A 16,582-nucleotide genomic window follows, 5' to 3' on the forward strand; every position below is an offset into this window, starting at 1 on the left:
ACTGCTCACCGCGGCTTGGATATTCACAATGGCCGCTGACCTGCAGTGCAACCCACCATGGCTCAAATAAGCCATGATGGGCTGTGGCACTTAGGCAAACCAGGCCAGTTTCAATGAAAGACATCACATGTGGAGATGACTGCCCGCTGCAGCTTGAATATTCGCAATGGCCGCTGGTGGGCTGCGGTGACTGCGCAAACCCACCCTGTACCAAGTGAGCTTTAGCTGTTCAGACAAATCCAGGGGTGGATCCTGATGATCTTTTTAACTAATTGTATCTGATTTCAGTAGTGCTGTTTTCAAGGCAGGAGATTCTCAAATGTGGGATGCCCTGGCCATTTGTTTCTCTGTCCTGGGGTGGCCATGAGTTTTACTTTCCTCTCTTTGATGGCATCTCCCTCTATTTGAAGAGCTTTCTTGTTCATGTCCAGCTTAAAGATAAATAACCAGAGCAGAAGTCTTGCAGTTACCCATCAACAAACTGGACACCAGAAGGAACAGGCACCTGGGTCACCTGCTTACAGTCCTTCCTCCTATGGTGAGATATATTGTATTGCCATTGAAATATTATGAAAATCCGTGTGCCCTCTTCATTGGTGATGTGTAAGAGGCTAAGCTATTCTGCACAGAACAACTTGGGATGTCCAGGGGCAGGTTCTCTGACTGTAACTCGAATGGCATTGTGGTAGCCTCAATAACACCTCCCACTCTGCTGCTTGAGCAGATAGATTTATCCTTTTGATGGCAATGGAGTGAATGTGTGTGTGTGTGTGTAACACACGCGCACACACACAGAGAGGAAGAGAACTCAGCACATACACTATTTGAGCTCCAACATCACAGCTTGGTAGTCTTCTGTTCTTAAAAGTCATAGGCAGGAACTCTGAGCTTTATCTCCCACACCTTGGGTACCATCACTTATGCCAGCCTTTGGGTTGCATTGGCCATGCTGCCTTGGAATGATGGGGGTTGCCAGCCAACACATCTGGGTGACGCTGATGTATGCCAAGATCCAGTTATTTTGGGGCTTAACATTCACTATGAGCCTCCCCCTTTCAAAACGATTTGAAGATTCCACTTAGTTATTAATGGAGAAATTTACAGATCTGTTAAATTGCCATTTGCAGTCGTAATTTAAAGGTTCACTGCTACAGCCATTAGAAATACCAGAAGCCTGGGCTTTTCATGCAGATTCAAAGAGATGATTATAGGGACGCAAAGGGCATTTGCTAATGTGTCTGTTCCCAGAATAGCTATAAAACATGAATTGGGCTGAGGGATGGTGTTGGGAACAAATAAATTTGTTTTATTTGTGGGTGGGTGTGGGGAGGGCAGTAATGGAACTCAGCTCTGATGGCAGGATCCCCCTATTAGTTGAATCTCAGAAGTGTGGCTGAATTTAAATTTAAACCAATCTCCATTTTAAAAGCAGCAGCAGCTGTTAAGCAAGACAATGGGCCGGTTCGCACGATCACCGGTTCGCCCAGCATGGCATATTTAAGCCATGGTGGATTGTGGTGCACGCTGGTGACCATTTTGAATAATCAACCCCCAGCAGGGAGTTGTCATGGCTTGCTGTGGTGTACAAACCTGGGCAGCATGGCTTGCTGGAAGGAGGGGAACTGTCCAATAACCCTACAACAGGCCATAGGTTATTGGAGGGTTCTTCCCCCCCTCCAACAACCCATGCCGCTCTGGTATGGACAACACGACAAGCGGCTTGACATGGCTTACATAAGCCATGGTGGGCTGTAGTGATGGTGCGAATCAGGTCCACATGTTCCCTGCCCTAAAATGATCTAAATTCTGTGCCAGGAAGAACAACTAGATTCTGCAACCAGAATGCACTAAGTATATTAAGAAACTCACAGAATTTTGGGGCTTTCCTTATTTTACTCTCCTGATAGCCAAGCTCTGTGAGACACCAAAGATACAGCCTCCTGGCCAAGATAAATCCATTGAGCTCCCTTGAGAGCGCAAGCAAACCTTTTTTTTTTAAAAAAAAGTTTATATTTGCAGCTGTAAGGGCTGGAAACATGGCTCATTAAAAGAATGAAAGCTCAGATTCTCAGGAAATTGAATTTTGAACTCGGGGTATTGAATTTTTTATTGTTTATTTTTGAGATTTTTATCTAGCCTTTCTATAAAATATTCAGGACATATGTACAATAAAAATACACAATAATAAAAGGAATAAAAATATCAAGAAAACCACAGGAACCATCTAAATAAGTCTAAAAGGCATTAGCAGCATAAAAACTATTTGAAGAGGGTCCTCTATAAGAATTCACTGGAATGGCCTAACTAAAAGTCAGCAGCAATGGGGCGAGGCAACCCATGCCCCTACCCCCCACACAAGCAGACTGTTCCAGATCTATTCTAACCAATACACCACACTGCCTCTCCATTTCTGCAGCTTCTTGCGTTTTGAGCTTTCACTGAATTGTGAAATACACATCACATTTTTCTTTTAGTGCACTTTCTGTAATGAAAAAATTGTGCTTTTTTTTTTTTTTAAAGATCCAAATCCCAAATCACTGAGCATAAAATTTGGCTCAGGTGCATTAAAGCTAAGAGCTAATTTGCAAGTCACAGGAGGCTACTGTTCATTACTATTGTGTAGCTTATAGTGATGTGGGGGGAGCAACTTGTGGCCCTCTAGAGGTTTTGGCCTACAACTCCCATCATCCTTTGCCATTGCCTACACTGGCTAGGGCTGATGGGAGTTGTAGGCCAAAACATCTGGAGGGCCACAAGTTGTACATCTTGGCTTATAATTAACTGTCATTTTAAAACCTTAAGGAAAAGAAGTAATATCTACAGTAGCTCAATTGTGCCGAACATCTTACTAAAGTGAGGCTGGTCAGGTCAGGTTTCATTTATCTATTAATTAGCAAAATCATCAAATACTGGCCTTAGGTCCCCTTCTGCCTACATCTGCTTAGAAATGTTTCTTGCCATTTTGTCCTATATTTGCTTATAATGCTGTTTTTAGATAGGAATGTACAAAAATATAGTTTTTAAGTACTTTTAACTCAAATGTTCTTGTTCAAAACCCTGAACGTGAGCAGGAGCAGTTTGGGGGGAAAGTTTGCCTATTCCAAACTTGTGATCATGTTTGCACAATGCATACTTTATGAATTTGCAATTTAAACATGCGAGCTTTCTGGAAGAAAAAACAAACTTGCACTTTCACGTTTTAGTCCATGATTTAGTTACTGCCAGGTTAGCTGCCTGTTTAGGAGCGGCATTTAAACTTTTTAAAATGCGGAGGGGGGAGACTACAGAAAACCCAGGAAATCACCAATAAGGGGGGAAAAGGGTGTGGCCTCCTGGAGAACCCCAGAGAGCCAGTTTGAGACCCCCGAAGGGCTGGGTTTGACCTCTTTACCTGAGGTTCTGCACCCCTGCTCTGAAGTCAGCAGGCACAGAATTGTAACCTTAGTGATCAAATGGAAGGACCAGAAAAAAAGCAGTACAAAGCAAGACGCCCAAAACTTTGCAAAACAATTGGTGCACAACCATCTCTTAGGTAGACCACACTACCTTCAGTAATTCCCTGGTGTGCTGTCTGAACCAGCCTTACATGATTTATAGCCATTGGGTCCTTCTGGGAAGAACCTACATATAAAACTGTAAGCTAACAGCAGCTAGCCAACCTGACGTATTTCCCTGTTTACTCATTGTGCCTCCACGTGGCATGATATTTGCGATTTTCCATTCACCCCACTATATGCGTCTAAAAAGACTGACCGGGTTTGCACATCATGGTGGCAATTCCTGGTTTGCTTAATATAGGAATTGATGCGGATGAGTGAAGTGGTGAGCACACTGTCTCCTGCATGCTCACTGTTTCCGCTTTCAATGATCAATCCATAAACAACCTAGAGTTTCTGGGTTTGCATGTAACAAAACAACCCAGGAAGGGGGGCATTCTTGGGTTGTTAATTGAAAGCAGAAACAGCAGTGGTGGCTGGTAAGAAATCTGAGTGGTGGAGCAGAAAGCAAGACAGCAAAGGTGGAGTCAATTATGAATTATAAGCTAGTTTATGATTTTTCCATACTCACAAATGAATTCGAAGTCAGTTTATTATTTTTCCAGACTCACAAATGAATTCTACGTCAGTTTATGATTTTTCCAGACTCACAAATGAAGTCTAAGTCAGTTTATGATTTTTCCAGACTCTCAAATGAATTATGAGCCAGTTATGATTTTTCCAGGCTCACAAATGAATTATGTCAGTTTATGATTTTTTTCAGACTCAAGCAACCCAGGAATTGCCAACATAACATGTGAACTGGCTTGCAGTAGTTTGGTGTAAATTGCCAAACCCATATAGCGAGCCTTTACATATGATCAGATTGCAGACAGCAATTTAAAATAGCTTCCTTCTGGCTATAATGTAAATAAACTCTTGGCAATCTCATGTCAAAATAACGCTCTGCTGAAATGAATGAAGAGCTGTTTTCTTGCAGATCACAAAGAAGTAGCCAGAATAACTTGGTTGGGAGGAGAGAGGAACCATTTTACTGGTCTTTCAATTTATATCGAACTATGACGTCCTTTTCTGGCTGCACCATTCCAAAGCCATATCTTTCCTTGTCAAAACCAGGGATCTTTGCCTTGGGATCTTTTAGCTCCAAATCAAAAGAGCTTAAGAGGAGGAAAACACACCTGAAATGATAAAAGAATCAGGTCAGCAGGACCTAGGATGCTGCTTAATTGGGGTACTTTAATACCTACCTGATTCAAGCACATATACAGAGGTTGAATATAAAATAGACGGAAATACTTAAACAAATACAAATTCGGGCTGTGTAGGATGCCAGTTTCCATGATTGGCCCCCATCCTGCTAAAGTCACTTGTGATCCTGTGCACGTTTACCATAGAAGAAAGTTCTATCTTATTCTGTGGGTCTTGTTCTAATGGAAATTGCAGCCCAGCAGTACAACCCTCTGCAGGTTTACTCAGAAGGGACTTAGGCCTCAGCTAGACCTACCTATTATTGTGCAACGGAGGGGTGAGGATCTCGCGATGCGTTTATCACGAGGTCCCCCTCTGTTTACATGTGGCGCGCAATGGCCTCAGAAGGAGAGGACGTCGCAGCCACCATTTTCTTTTTTAAACGACAACAGAAGATGCACATGAGCGCTCATGTGCTCAATTGTAGGGATTTTTTTTAAAAAATATTTTCCCCACTTCTTCCACCCCAACCCCGATGGACATAGTTCCCGGCTCCTCACGGTGACGCCTGGCCACACTTTCTGTGGTCTTGGGCTCAGCCCGGGACCGCGGAAAAACCAGGCTTGAAGGAGAAGGCGAGATCCCAGGGCAAGGGAGGGATCATCCCTCCCTGATCCCAGGATCCTCTGTGCGTCATGTGAACTCACATGGATGATCCCGGGGATCACCCCGGGATAAAGCCCTGTCTAGCTATGGCCTTACTCTTAGATAGGCTGTGATCCCATGCATATTTAAGTGTCATGGAAAGCAATAGCATTTAAGAGTCAGAGCTAACTTATTTTCAGTGACACTTGATCAGAACTGACTTTAGCCAAACAAGCCCGTCAATAAAAATCCATTTTTAAAGGAGAACCCGAGAGTCAAATCCATTTGGTTTGCGTAGACTTCCAGCTTATATGACCTAATTCAGGGGAGGGCAGACTTCATGCTTGCAGGATTGACTTTGTGTTTTATTAGAACCCTAAAATCCACCAACTGGAACCAGTTGCTAATGCCATATATTTAGAATGAAAGAACATGGTGCCTCTGAGCATCTGCTGAGTATCAGCACAGAGTTGAACTCATATTCTTTTCATTCCAGGTTCCCCCAAGCTTTCTTCATTTTAACAGTATAATTTAAAGGGGGAGGGGGACTGATTTTGTTATCACTATTGTTAGAAAGTAAAGAAAGCCTTGCTGAAGGACTGCCAATCATCAAGAGATCTATCAGCAAATCCTGATCCAAGTGAAAGCTGGTGAGTCCGATTTTGGTGGGGCTGTGAGTCCATTCTGTGTTTCAGTCCAAACCAGACAGAACTCTAAAGGGGATAGGGTTCAGCACTTTGGATAGGTCCTTTAGTGTTCCACCTGGTTCTGACGGAAACCCCAGAATAGATTCAGAGCCCCACCAAATTCAGAGCCACCAGCCTCTACTACCTGATCCAGCTTCTACCCACTGCTGACTTAATTCATCTGTAGTAGTGGGGTGGCCAGAAACCAAAGCAGCCAGGGCTCCTGGACTTTTAAAAGCAGTGCTGAATAGGGAATTGCTCGACAAAGTTATACCTGCTGAAATTCCCTCTTCTCTACTGTTGTTAAAGGTGAAGGAAGAGTGTCCTCTTTTGCATCTGGCCACCCTACCAAGCTGCCATCTACAATGGCTTAATAATAGACATTACTGGTGGACTACATTCAGCTCAGCTTGATGGCACTCATCAAGACTGTTTCCACATCCCCAAGGAGAATCCAAAAATGCTGGCAGCGATGTTGACCCATATCAACAAGCTGGTTCTAGCACTTTTCGTCTGCACCTGGAGCAGGTCTCTTGTCAAGCTAATGGGTCTTTATGGGAGAGTCTGTCACTCAATTCTAATGGGAACTGCAGTCTAGCAGTTCAATCCTATGCATTCTTCTTTTCCGTTGAAGTCAGCGAGCTCACTTATTCCAATGGATGAAGCATGTATTTATGCAGTTCTGTGCAGGATTGTGGCCATGAGCTGAAAAGTGGTGCATCAGAAGCAAATTCCAAATGAACACCAAAGCATCCAAATGGCAACCAATGCCAAGTGCCAATTTTGCCTTAGAAACCTAGAACCACTGAATGAACCCAAACCCTGGATGAATACAGATTGCTGTGTCTGGTGTCCCATGTAGCATGCTCAGGCCCACTGCTGACACCTGCCCTAGACCCACTACCACTAATTTTGGTATTGATGCATATTGCAGGGCACCCAGAGAACTGTTATTTACACTTCTCATGGTCTCCTTGAGAAACGTGACTAAGGATTTCCAGATTTTGTGAAACTCATCCGGCGTGTGTTTGGTAGATTGTGCAGTGCCGTTCATTCAAGTGTCCACTCACAGATGGATTCCTTTTTTCCATCATGAGAAAAAATGCGCAAATAATTCCATAAGGGAGTTTGCAAGAATTTACATAATTTAGGTTTGTATGTAACATTTCATGTATTGTCCCCCATTCCATTTGACTTTTCCTTGCGCGTATTTTCCATCAGGGCATATATCTCAGCAGAAACATACGTATTTTCCTGCGAATGAATTTGTGTGAATTTTGGGAAAGTAAAAAAATAATAATCTGGAAGTTTGCGGACTCCGCAGTGGATTCTGCAGGTTGGGTTCTTAGAAATCCCTAGACACAACATTGGGAAATTAAAATGGTGGCTAATGGCACCAATTGGAAGAGCAGAATGACCAAAAAAGGGCACCAGTTGAGTAGGAATAACAAACAAATGCTAAAGGGCGCACAACTGTTCAAGGAATATTCTGATGAGTGACAACCCATAATAAAAGTAATGAGTATATGTGTTACACATATAGTACATAAAGTACAAATATAGAGTGATTTTTACAGATGGGCAAAGGTGTGAACATAAATTGAACACAAGTTCTGTACAAGCCAGATAAGGTCTTTAAGCCAAGCAAAGTATTTTTACAGCCACCCGAAAAACAAAATCATTATCTGTAAAGACTGAAAACATATACATAATACAAATGAAATCCAATTTGAAGTTACATAGTTGTTTTTAAATAGCATCAAATAAGACCCAAAACTTTTTCTGTTAAGACTCAACGCCATTAACGAGCAATGCCGTGGGAGTAAGGGTACACTGAAAATGTTCAGTAATCTTTCCATCTGTAAAAATTACAGTTTATTTGTACTTTATGTATGTGTAACACATATGCTCTGTGTATAGAATTGTTCCATTCACCATTTTCTGCTTATTTTGTACAATTACTTTTGTTATGGGTTGTTACTCATTATAATATTCCTTGAACAGCTGTGCGCCCTTTAGCATTTGTTTATTATACCAACTGGAAGAAGACCATCACCATCACTGCTGGGTAAATCTGCATGTGACATGGATGGCTGGGGAATGCTGGGGCTTTTTCCCTGTCCAAAGGTGCATAGGATTGCATCCTAAGTTTTCTAAATGGTTGGGACTGGTCTGAAGGCTGCGCTGCATTTCCAGTAGGGCTGTGCACGGACCGCCCGATCTGCTTCGGAGCCAGATCTAGACCTTTTGAATCAGGCCGGATCTGCCTTGGACCTAGATTCAAGGTGAGATTCAGAAATCTGATTTTTTTTTCCAATTTCCAATGGAAATTGGAGAAGAAAATGCCTATAACCTCTTTATTTTTCAAGATACACACATGTAACTGGGTACCATGATAGCTTCTAAATAGATCCTTAGTCACGCCAATTTTGAAGCAAATCGGATCGGATCATCCCGATTTTTAGGGAATTTTTAAAGTTTCCCCCATTTACAAAACTTCATTATTCCCGTCGTTTTTCAAGACACACACATGCAACTGGGTACCATGATAGCTTCAAAGCTCAGCATGCATAAGGTCCTGTGTGGAAGCTATCATGGTGCCCAGTTACATGTGTGTATCTTGAAAAATGACAGTGGTGAAGGCATTTTTGTAAATTGGGGAAATGGTTAGAAGTGCTTAGAAGTCAACTCGTTTCAGCTGTGGGAAAGCATGTGGGTCTCGCTCCTGTTGGGAGGGGTCGCCAGGAGCCCAGGAAGGACATCGGTCGGTTGGGATGGATCATGGGGCCAGGGGGCCGAAAAGGGATAAAAGTGTTTAGTGCTGGAGGGCCTCCATCTTCTTTGCTGGAGGACACGCGTGTCAGGGGAAGATCAGGTCCAGGCAGTCGGGGGGACTGCTTGGAGTTAGTTAGGTTTTTCTTATGTTTTAAGTGTTGGGGTATTGTGGACAAGGTCAGCAGCCGCTACGGCTGGGTGGTGGAATAACTGATGGTTTTATTGGTGTAATTGCTAGTTTCCTTCCCTCAGCTTCGTCTCTCATTTCTTTTTCCACACTCCCTTCCCCAACCTCCCCTTTCCCCCTTCGCTTACCTTTTACTGACCAAGACCTTACATGTTAGTCTTAGTGGTGTTAATAAACTTGCTTTGGTCCCTAATGTGTGTTTGTGCTTTATTCTTGGAACGTCTGGCTCATCCCGGTTGTGGACAGGGGCTAGGGAGGCGGGTTGCCTGAGAGTCCAGAACATTTGGTCCAGGAGCCTACCTTGCAGGGACGACAGGTGGACCCTGACATTCGTTACAAGGCTCACTGTGGGTTATTTAACCCATGTTGAGCTGTGGCATGTGCAGGGCATGTGTGGTCGCCATTATAAATATGCAACTTGCAATGGGGTTGCAGTGTGTTATCCAAACCTGCCCACTGTGGGTTCTTCGAGGGTTAAACAACCCTCACATAACCCTTGGTTTGTAGTAGGGTTTGTAGCAGGATTATGTGAGGATTATTTAACCCTCAAATAACTAATAGTGGGTGGGTTTGCACACCATGCCACAAACCCATTGGAGTCTTCATATTCATAATGGTAGGGTGCATGTCTGTCACAAGCCACAGCTCATCATGGGTTAATTAACCCACGGTGAGTCCAGCATGTCATGCAAACCAGCCCAGTATAAGGCAGCTCCCTATCTTCCTATGTCTTAATTGCCCATTCAAGACCATCCCACCCCAACATACTTTTCATTGCAATAGGGACAATATACTATTGCTAGGGAAATCCATCTTTCCTCCTCAGCTAAGCTAAGAGCAGTGGAAGCTAGTGGCCCTAATTTCCATGGGGCTGTGTATCCATTCTGGGTTTTAGTCAGAACCAGCCAGAACTCTAAAGGAGCTATCCAAGGTGCTGAATCAAAACATCCCAGTGTTTCAGCCCTGTGAGCCCCGCCTCCACTATAATACTGCTTGATGGGTCAGATGTTGCTTAGGGTTTGGATCATATTGAGAAACCCCTGCCAAAGGAAGTGAGGCAGGTGGCTACTAGGAGGAGGGCTTTCTCCGCTGTGGCACCCTGGCTGTGGAATGAGCTCCCCAGAGAGGTCCGACTGGCACCTACACTGTACTCTTTTCATCGCCAGCTGAAGACTTTTTTATTATTTCAGTATTTTAATACTTAATTTTAACTTAAATTTAAATTCTACTGTTCTAACTCTGTATTTTAATCTTATATCAATTTTGCTGCGTGGTTTTATCCTGGTTGTGCTTTTTATACTGTATTTTGTATTTATGTTTTTAACCTGTTAGTTGTTTTATTATGGTTTTAATTTTTGTGAACTGCCCAGAGAGCTTCGGCTATTGGGCGGTATAAAAATGTAATAAATAAATAAATAAGCAACTGAAACTGAGTTGGATTAACACTTTTTTCTCTTTCATCTGAGAGGTTTGATTTCTACACACAAGACAACACTGGCCTCTTACGACCAATATTATAGTCAGAGATGGCCACTGAATCCATGTTAATATATTCACTCACTGCTTGATGCTATTGACTGCGAGGAACTTCCCAATGCAGACATTTAGTCCCGCTCCCCACGGCATGGTGTAATACTTGAGCTTTTTCCCTCCTTTATAGAAGTCCGTTTTTTCAGTGCCATCAGCATTGAGGAACCGGTCATACTTGAATTTCTGAAAAGCAAGAAGCTTGGAGTGAGACAAATGTTTCATTTAACATAAGCTATCAAGTATTTAAAATGCAGGGTGCAAGATTTTAAGTTATGCAGGAGTCCATTTGGATTTTGGGGGTGGGAGAGTAAAGAAAGAAAAGATAACCATATAACAAGTTATAGAGTTGGATTCAATCTTAGGCTGGATCTACACTATTGCTTTAAAGTGCTTTATAACAGTTTTATAGCGCTTTAAAGCAGTTAAAGCGCTTTATAACTGTTATAAAGCGCTTTAAAGCAGTAGTGTAGATCCGGCCTTAGTCACACTTCAAACAGACCCATTGAAATCAATGGGGCTTAAGTTTGTCTCACTTAAGTCACAATGGCCCCATTCAGAAGACACCTTAAACCACGGCTTTAACCATGGTGGTTAAGCCAGAAAGCCAGGCTGTGTTCAGAAGACACCTTAAACCATGGCTTTAACCATGGTGAATAAAGCCATGGTTTAAGATGTCTCCTGAACATGGCCTGGCTTTCTGGCTTAACCACCATGGTTAAAGCCATGGTTTAAGGTATGAACAGGGCCATTGATTTCAATGGGTCCGTTCTAAGCATAAATCTACTATAAATCTGGAAACAACTCGTAATGTTTACTCACTTGTCCTGGATTTGTTTCATTTATTTGTTTATTGCAATTATTTATATGCAACCTTTCAGGATACAAAAGCAACCAAAGCAGCTTACAAATGATATAGACATAATAAAATCACAAACAATATTGACTGTTGCTGGGAAAATCCATCCATCCCTGAGGCTCTTCCCTCAGGGCAGTTGGTGGATATGGGCCCTGGAATGAGTTCTGAATGCAACCCGGAGCACATTCACTGCCCCACTGACAGTCACCAACCTCCATTATTCATTGTAAGTCTCTTTTGCTCAAGAGTGAGGTGGGTGGGGGTGATGTGATATGTGGGGAGAGGAAAAACTTTGCAGATGACACCAAATTGGGTGGGATAGCTAATACCCTAGAAGTTGAACAAACTTCAAAGTGATCTTGATAGGCTGGAGTGCTGGGCTGAAAACAACAGAATGAAATTTAATAGGGATAAATGCCAAGTTCTACATTTAGGGAATAGAAACCAAATGCACAGTTACAAGATAGGGGACACTTGGCTCAGCAATACTACAAACGAGAAAGATCTTGGAATTGTTGTAGATCGCAAGCTGAATATGAGCCAACAGTGCGATATGGTTGCAAGAAAGGCAAATGCTATTTTGGGCTGCATTAATAGAAGTATAGCTTCCAAATCACGTGAGGTACTGGTTCCTCTCTATTCGGCCCTGGTTAGGCCTCATCTAGAGTATTGTGTCCAGTTCTGGGCTCCACAATTCAAGAAGGACGCAGACAAGCTGGAGCGTGTTCAGAAGAGGGCAACCAGGATGATCAGAGGTCTAGAAACAAAGCCCTATGAAGAGAGACTGAAAGAACTGGGCATGTTTAGCCTGGAGAAGAGAAGATTGAGGGGAGACATGATAGCACTCTTCAAATACTTAAAAGGTTGTCACACAGAGGAGGGCCAGGATCTCTTCTTGATCCTCCCAGAGGTCAGGACACGGAATAACGGGCTCAAGTTAAAGGAAGCCAGATTCCAGCTGGACATCAGGAAAAACTTCCTGACTGTCAGAGCAGTGCAACGGTGGAATCAGTTACCTAGGGAGGTTGTGGGCTCTCCCACACTAGAGGCCTTCAAGAGGCAGCTGGACAACCATCTGTCAGGGATGCTTTAGGGTGGATTCCTGCATTGAGCAGGGGGTTGGACTCGATGGCCTTGTAGGCCCCTTCCAACTCTGCTATTCTATGATTCTATGATTCTATGAAAAACACTTCAGAATGTACCCTTGATTCTACTGGGACCGCGGCACCATATCATTTCTAGGGTGCTTTAGCTGTACATCCCATGACTGCTCCCTTCGCTCATTCAGAGTGTACATCTGGGTCCTTTAACAAGGGCTTGAGATAAAGCTGGTTTGGGACTGGATACATGCATGCTTTCTAATCACAGCTATGTGAAAGCTTCACGTCTAAAAGAGGAGCATTTAATTGATAGGTACAAATCTTCCTTTTTCCTAACCTTTTTCAGAGAGCTTCCCCCACTCCAGGTTAAACAAGCAGTAAAGGCTTTACTGAGCACTTTTTCTTTAAAACAAACAAACATGTTTTAAAACATTTTTGGGGGGATCCCAGAATAGAACAGAAGAATTTACTTGGTTATTGGGACACAGGTGGGCATCATGTAACCTTACAAACAATAATTTAATTAGAGCTGTTATAATATTAGCATCATTTCTCCCATAATGGTCCCTGGGAAGCTGTTTGTAAGTGAAAGAGATCTCAGTTTGATTCTCTGTTAATAAAAGAGAAAATTAATGGGGTGGGGGAAGCAGGTTAGGAACTCAGAGGAGGGGAAAACGCATATTTTAAACAGCCTTATGTTGTCACAGCAACAAGCAACTAGGAATTCCACTCATCATCATAAATCCATACCAGTCTTCAGTGACAATCGTCAACAGCTATTCTCTTCCCAATTTGATCCCCTTTGGATGTGTTGGGCTGCAATTCTGTCATTCCCAGCCAGGATGGCCATTGCCACAGCCATGCTGACTGGGGGTGATGGGAGTTGCAGTCCAAGACTTCAAGAGGGTAACAAGTTGGGGAAAGCTAGCTGACATAATTCTGTTTCAAGGACTTATATATAAATCCAGAGGGAGCTCCTGAGATCCAGTCCAGGGAGTGGTGGTTCGAATGGACCATCACAGATCTAACATCACAACAGATCTTTTGTTTCATCCAACAAAGTGTTTTTCAGTGGAATCAGTTCACCCGCTCAGCAGCCGCTCCCCAAATGCAGACTAATCAAGTGCAGAGAACTCAAGTGAAGTGTGAACGAGCTTTCTGTGATTCGGACATAGACATTAATGGCTTCTCAGCAAATTTAGATCTGATCTGTAATGTTTAAATGGCTGTATAGGTCCATTAAAATTTTGCTCGCAGGAACATTTTTGGGAGCTGTCCCAAGAGTGCTTTGTCAACAGGCATCCCCAAGTGAAACAGATGGATATTGATGAACACAGTACATCCTCTTTGAATAGGGGGAGGGAGGATTTCTCAAGGTGATTCAGCAGATCTAATATCCACAATAGGCAATGCTGGGACAGCCAAATCTGTCCATTTCTGTTGCTCTTAGTTTCTCATTTTTTCCAGTCTTAAGTTAAAAAAAATTATATTTGTTCAGAATTTGAAAACACCTTTTGCAAAAAAGTATGAAATTTTACATACATTTGTGGACATTATCTGCACTATCACGATCCCCAACTCAGTGGGTTTAGCTAAACCATCAAGCAAAAGGAAGCTGCCGAGGAAATGATCGCACGATTCAGGATGGCCCTGCATTACCTCTGGCTCCTCGTAGATTTCGGGGTCCATTTGAGGGCTTACGAATGGAAAGAGGCAAAGCCTGTCTCCCTTTCTCAAGTGGTACTCGTTGCCCTCTGCCAGTTTCAAGGACATGTCTTGAAGGACTTCTCGGCTGATAAAAGGAGCCGCTGTCAAACGCAGTGTTTCATTCAATACGCTGTCTGTAGGAACAGGAGAACCAAAGGGAGACAATTATTGCATCCAAATGCAAGGGAAAGGCATGACTGGCTGCCTTTACATCGATGCACAAAGAAGAGGAGGGCTTCATTTCCAGCAATACAACTACTTCATAAAATTGCACCATGGAGTGCCTTATAAAAAAAAACCTTTAGAAAATGCAAGATCTTCTACCATTCCCTGTGAAACTGAACCAGCAGCAAAGCAAAAGCAAAAAAGAACTCTGGTCCTTTCTTCGGGCTCTGAGGAAAGTTCCTAAATTATATTTTCCAGAGGCCAATCGTGGCTACACTGGTGCTTTCCTGCTGCACAACCAAAATGTGAACAAGAGGTGGGTGTTTACAAGCCCAGGTGAGAAAGCCGCTGAGGTGTAATGGTGAGACTGTAAAGGCTTGGAGCAGGGAGACCTGGGCACAATTCCCTGCTCAGGCATGGAGCTCACTGAGCAACCTACTTCACAGGGTTGTTGTGATGAAAAAAAATGGATGGGGATAAAAATGTTTAGCATCCTGAGGTCCATAGAGGAAAGGTAGGGGAAAATGACATGAATAGATCATTGTACATGAATGAGCCTTGACTGGGCTGGGGTTTCCCAGTTTGTGTACACCGGTTGTGTACACAGGTGTTTAAGAACACATGCCTGTGATTCTTTCCTCGCACAGTTGCTGTGGGAAAACTGTAACACTGATGTGGCAAAGGCAGCATAAAGTATGAAGCTGCTCTCACTTTCTCCATTACAAAAAAAAAAAACAGGAAATAGGAGTGATTCTCGAGTCACTATTTCTCTGCTGTTGCTCTAGGGCAGCCTTCCTCAACCTGGCTGGAGCATTCTGGGAGATGCAGTCCAACACATCTGGAGCGCCCCAGGTTGAGGAAGGCTGCTCTAGGGCCTTAGCTAGAGCTAAGGTTTATCCCGGGATCATGCCGGGGTAGTCCCTGCCTGCTCCCGAGATCCCCTGTGTCATTTACATGAACAGGGATGACCCCGCGATGATCCCCAGATAAACCTTAGGTCTAGCTAAGGCCTAGAGGAGCTTTCCCTAACTTGGTGCCAAACAGTTATTTTGGACTTTGGCTCCAGCCAGCCTGGGTGACAGGCAGGAATGCTAGGAACTGTAGTCCAACTTTATCTGGAGGGTATTCTGGGAGCCCCATTTCTCACTTTTTCCTACAATACAACAGAAACAAGGAAAAAGGAACACAAATCCCATGTGCTTTAACTTACTGGATCTGTATCAGAAATGAAATTGGGAAGCAGTTTCTTAAGCATGTAGGATCCAGACAATATGTGGTTTTCCATCAAAGTAAAACGACGACGACAACCCAATACATACCCATGGAAAGTTTTAGGGAAGCCATTACATGAACTTTCCCGACACGGTGCCCTACAGATATTTTGGACTTTATCTCCCATCAGCCCCAGCCAGAATGGCCAAGTGTGGAAGTGATAGTCCAAAACATCAGGAGGGCACCAGTTTGGAGAAAGTTCATAACTAATTGCAAAACTGTAAATAAGTGGAATCTAAAATGCTATGAGAAAATAAAGGTGTCTAGGGAGAGAGCGAGAACATCAGAGCCTCTTTTCAGAAGTCAAATACTTCTGAGGTCTTGTTCTGCTTTGTATAGCTTGGGAAATGACTCTTACACCACTATGCTTAAATGCACTCACATGGGAACATTCTACTAATTTCATTAGAATTTAGAAGCTTTTTAGAGAAACAGCTTATCCCTAGGTCAAGTTGTTCCCAGTCTGTACTAGCAGAGCCTGCAGGTGGGGAAGTGTTGAATGACTGAATGCTCCCCCACGTAATGTTGTTTTTTAATCCTTACTCATAGACTCACAAAATAGTAGAGTTGGAAGGGTCCTATAAGGCCATCATGTCCAATCCCCTTCTCGATGCAGGAATCCACCCTAAAGCACACCTGACAGATGGCTGTCCAGCTGCCTATTGAATGCCTCTAGTGTGGGAGAGCCCACAACCTTCCTAGGTAACTGGTTCGATTGTCGTCAGGAAGTTTTTCCTGATATCCAGCCAGAATCTGGCTTCCTGTAACTTGAGCCCGTTATTCTGTGTCCTGCACTCTGGGAGGATCGAGAAGAGATCCTGGCCCTCCTCTGTGGGACAACCTTTCAAGTATTTGAAGAGTGCTATCATGTCTCCCCTCAATCTCCTCTTCTCCAGGCTAAACATGCCCAGTTGTTTCAGTCTTTCCTCATAGGGCTTTGTTTCCAGATCCTTGATCATCCTCATTGCCCTCCT

At 43.3% G+C, this 16,582-nt stretch overlaps 1 protein-coding gene across 1 annotated transcript in view; it reads right to left on the reverse strand.

The window, feature by feature from the left end:
• Positions 1 to 4,342: 4,342 nt before the first annotated feature.
• Positions 4,343 to 16,582, reverse strand: part of PTGIS (prostaglandin I2 synthase) — a 49,309-nt gene continuing 37,069 nt past the window's right edge. The window contains exons 8-10 of the mRNA XM_063141429.1: positions 14,124 to 14,305; positions 10,540 to 10,691; positions 4,343 to 4,675 (exon numbers count right to left, since the gene is read on the reverse strand). Of these exons, the coding sequence (XP_062997499.1) occupies positions 4,528 to 4,675; positions 10,540 to 10,691; positions 14,124 to 14,305 (482 nt within the window). The 3' untranslated portion in view covers positions 4,343 to 4,527. The remainder of the gene's footprint in view (positions 4,676 to 10,539; positions 10,692 to 14,123; positions 14,306 to 16,582) is intronic.

Source organism: Elgaria multicarinata, chromosome 1, assembly GCF_023053635.1.
Source record: "Elgaria multicarinata webbii isolate HBS135686 ecotype San Diego chromosome 1, rElgMul1.1.pri, whole genome shotgun sequence".
Taxonomy (NCBI): Eukaryota; Metazoa; Chordata; class Lepidosauria; order Squamata; family Anguidae; genus Elgaria; species Elgaria multicarinata.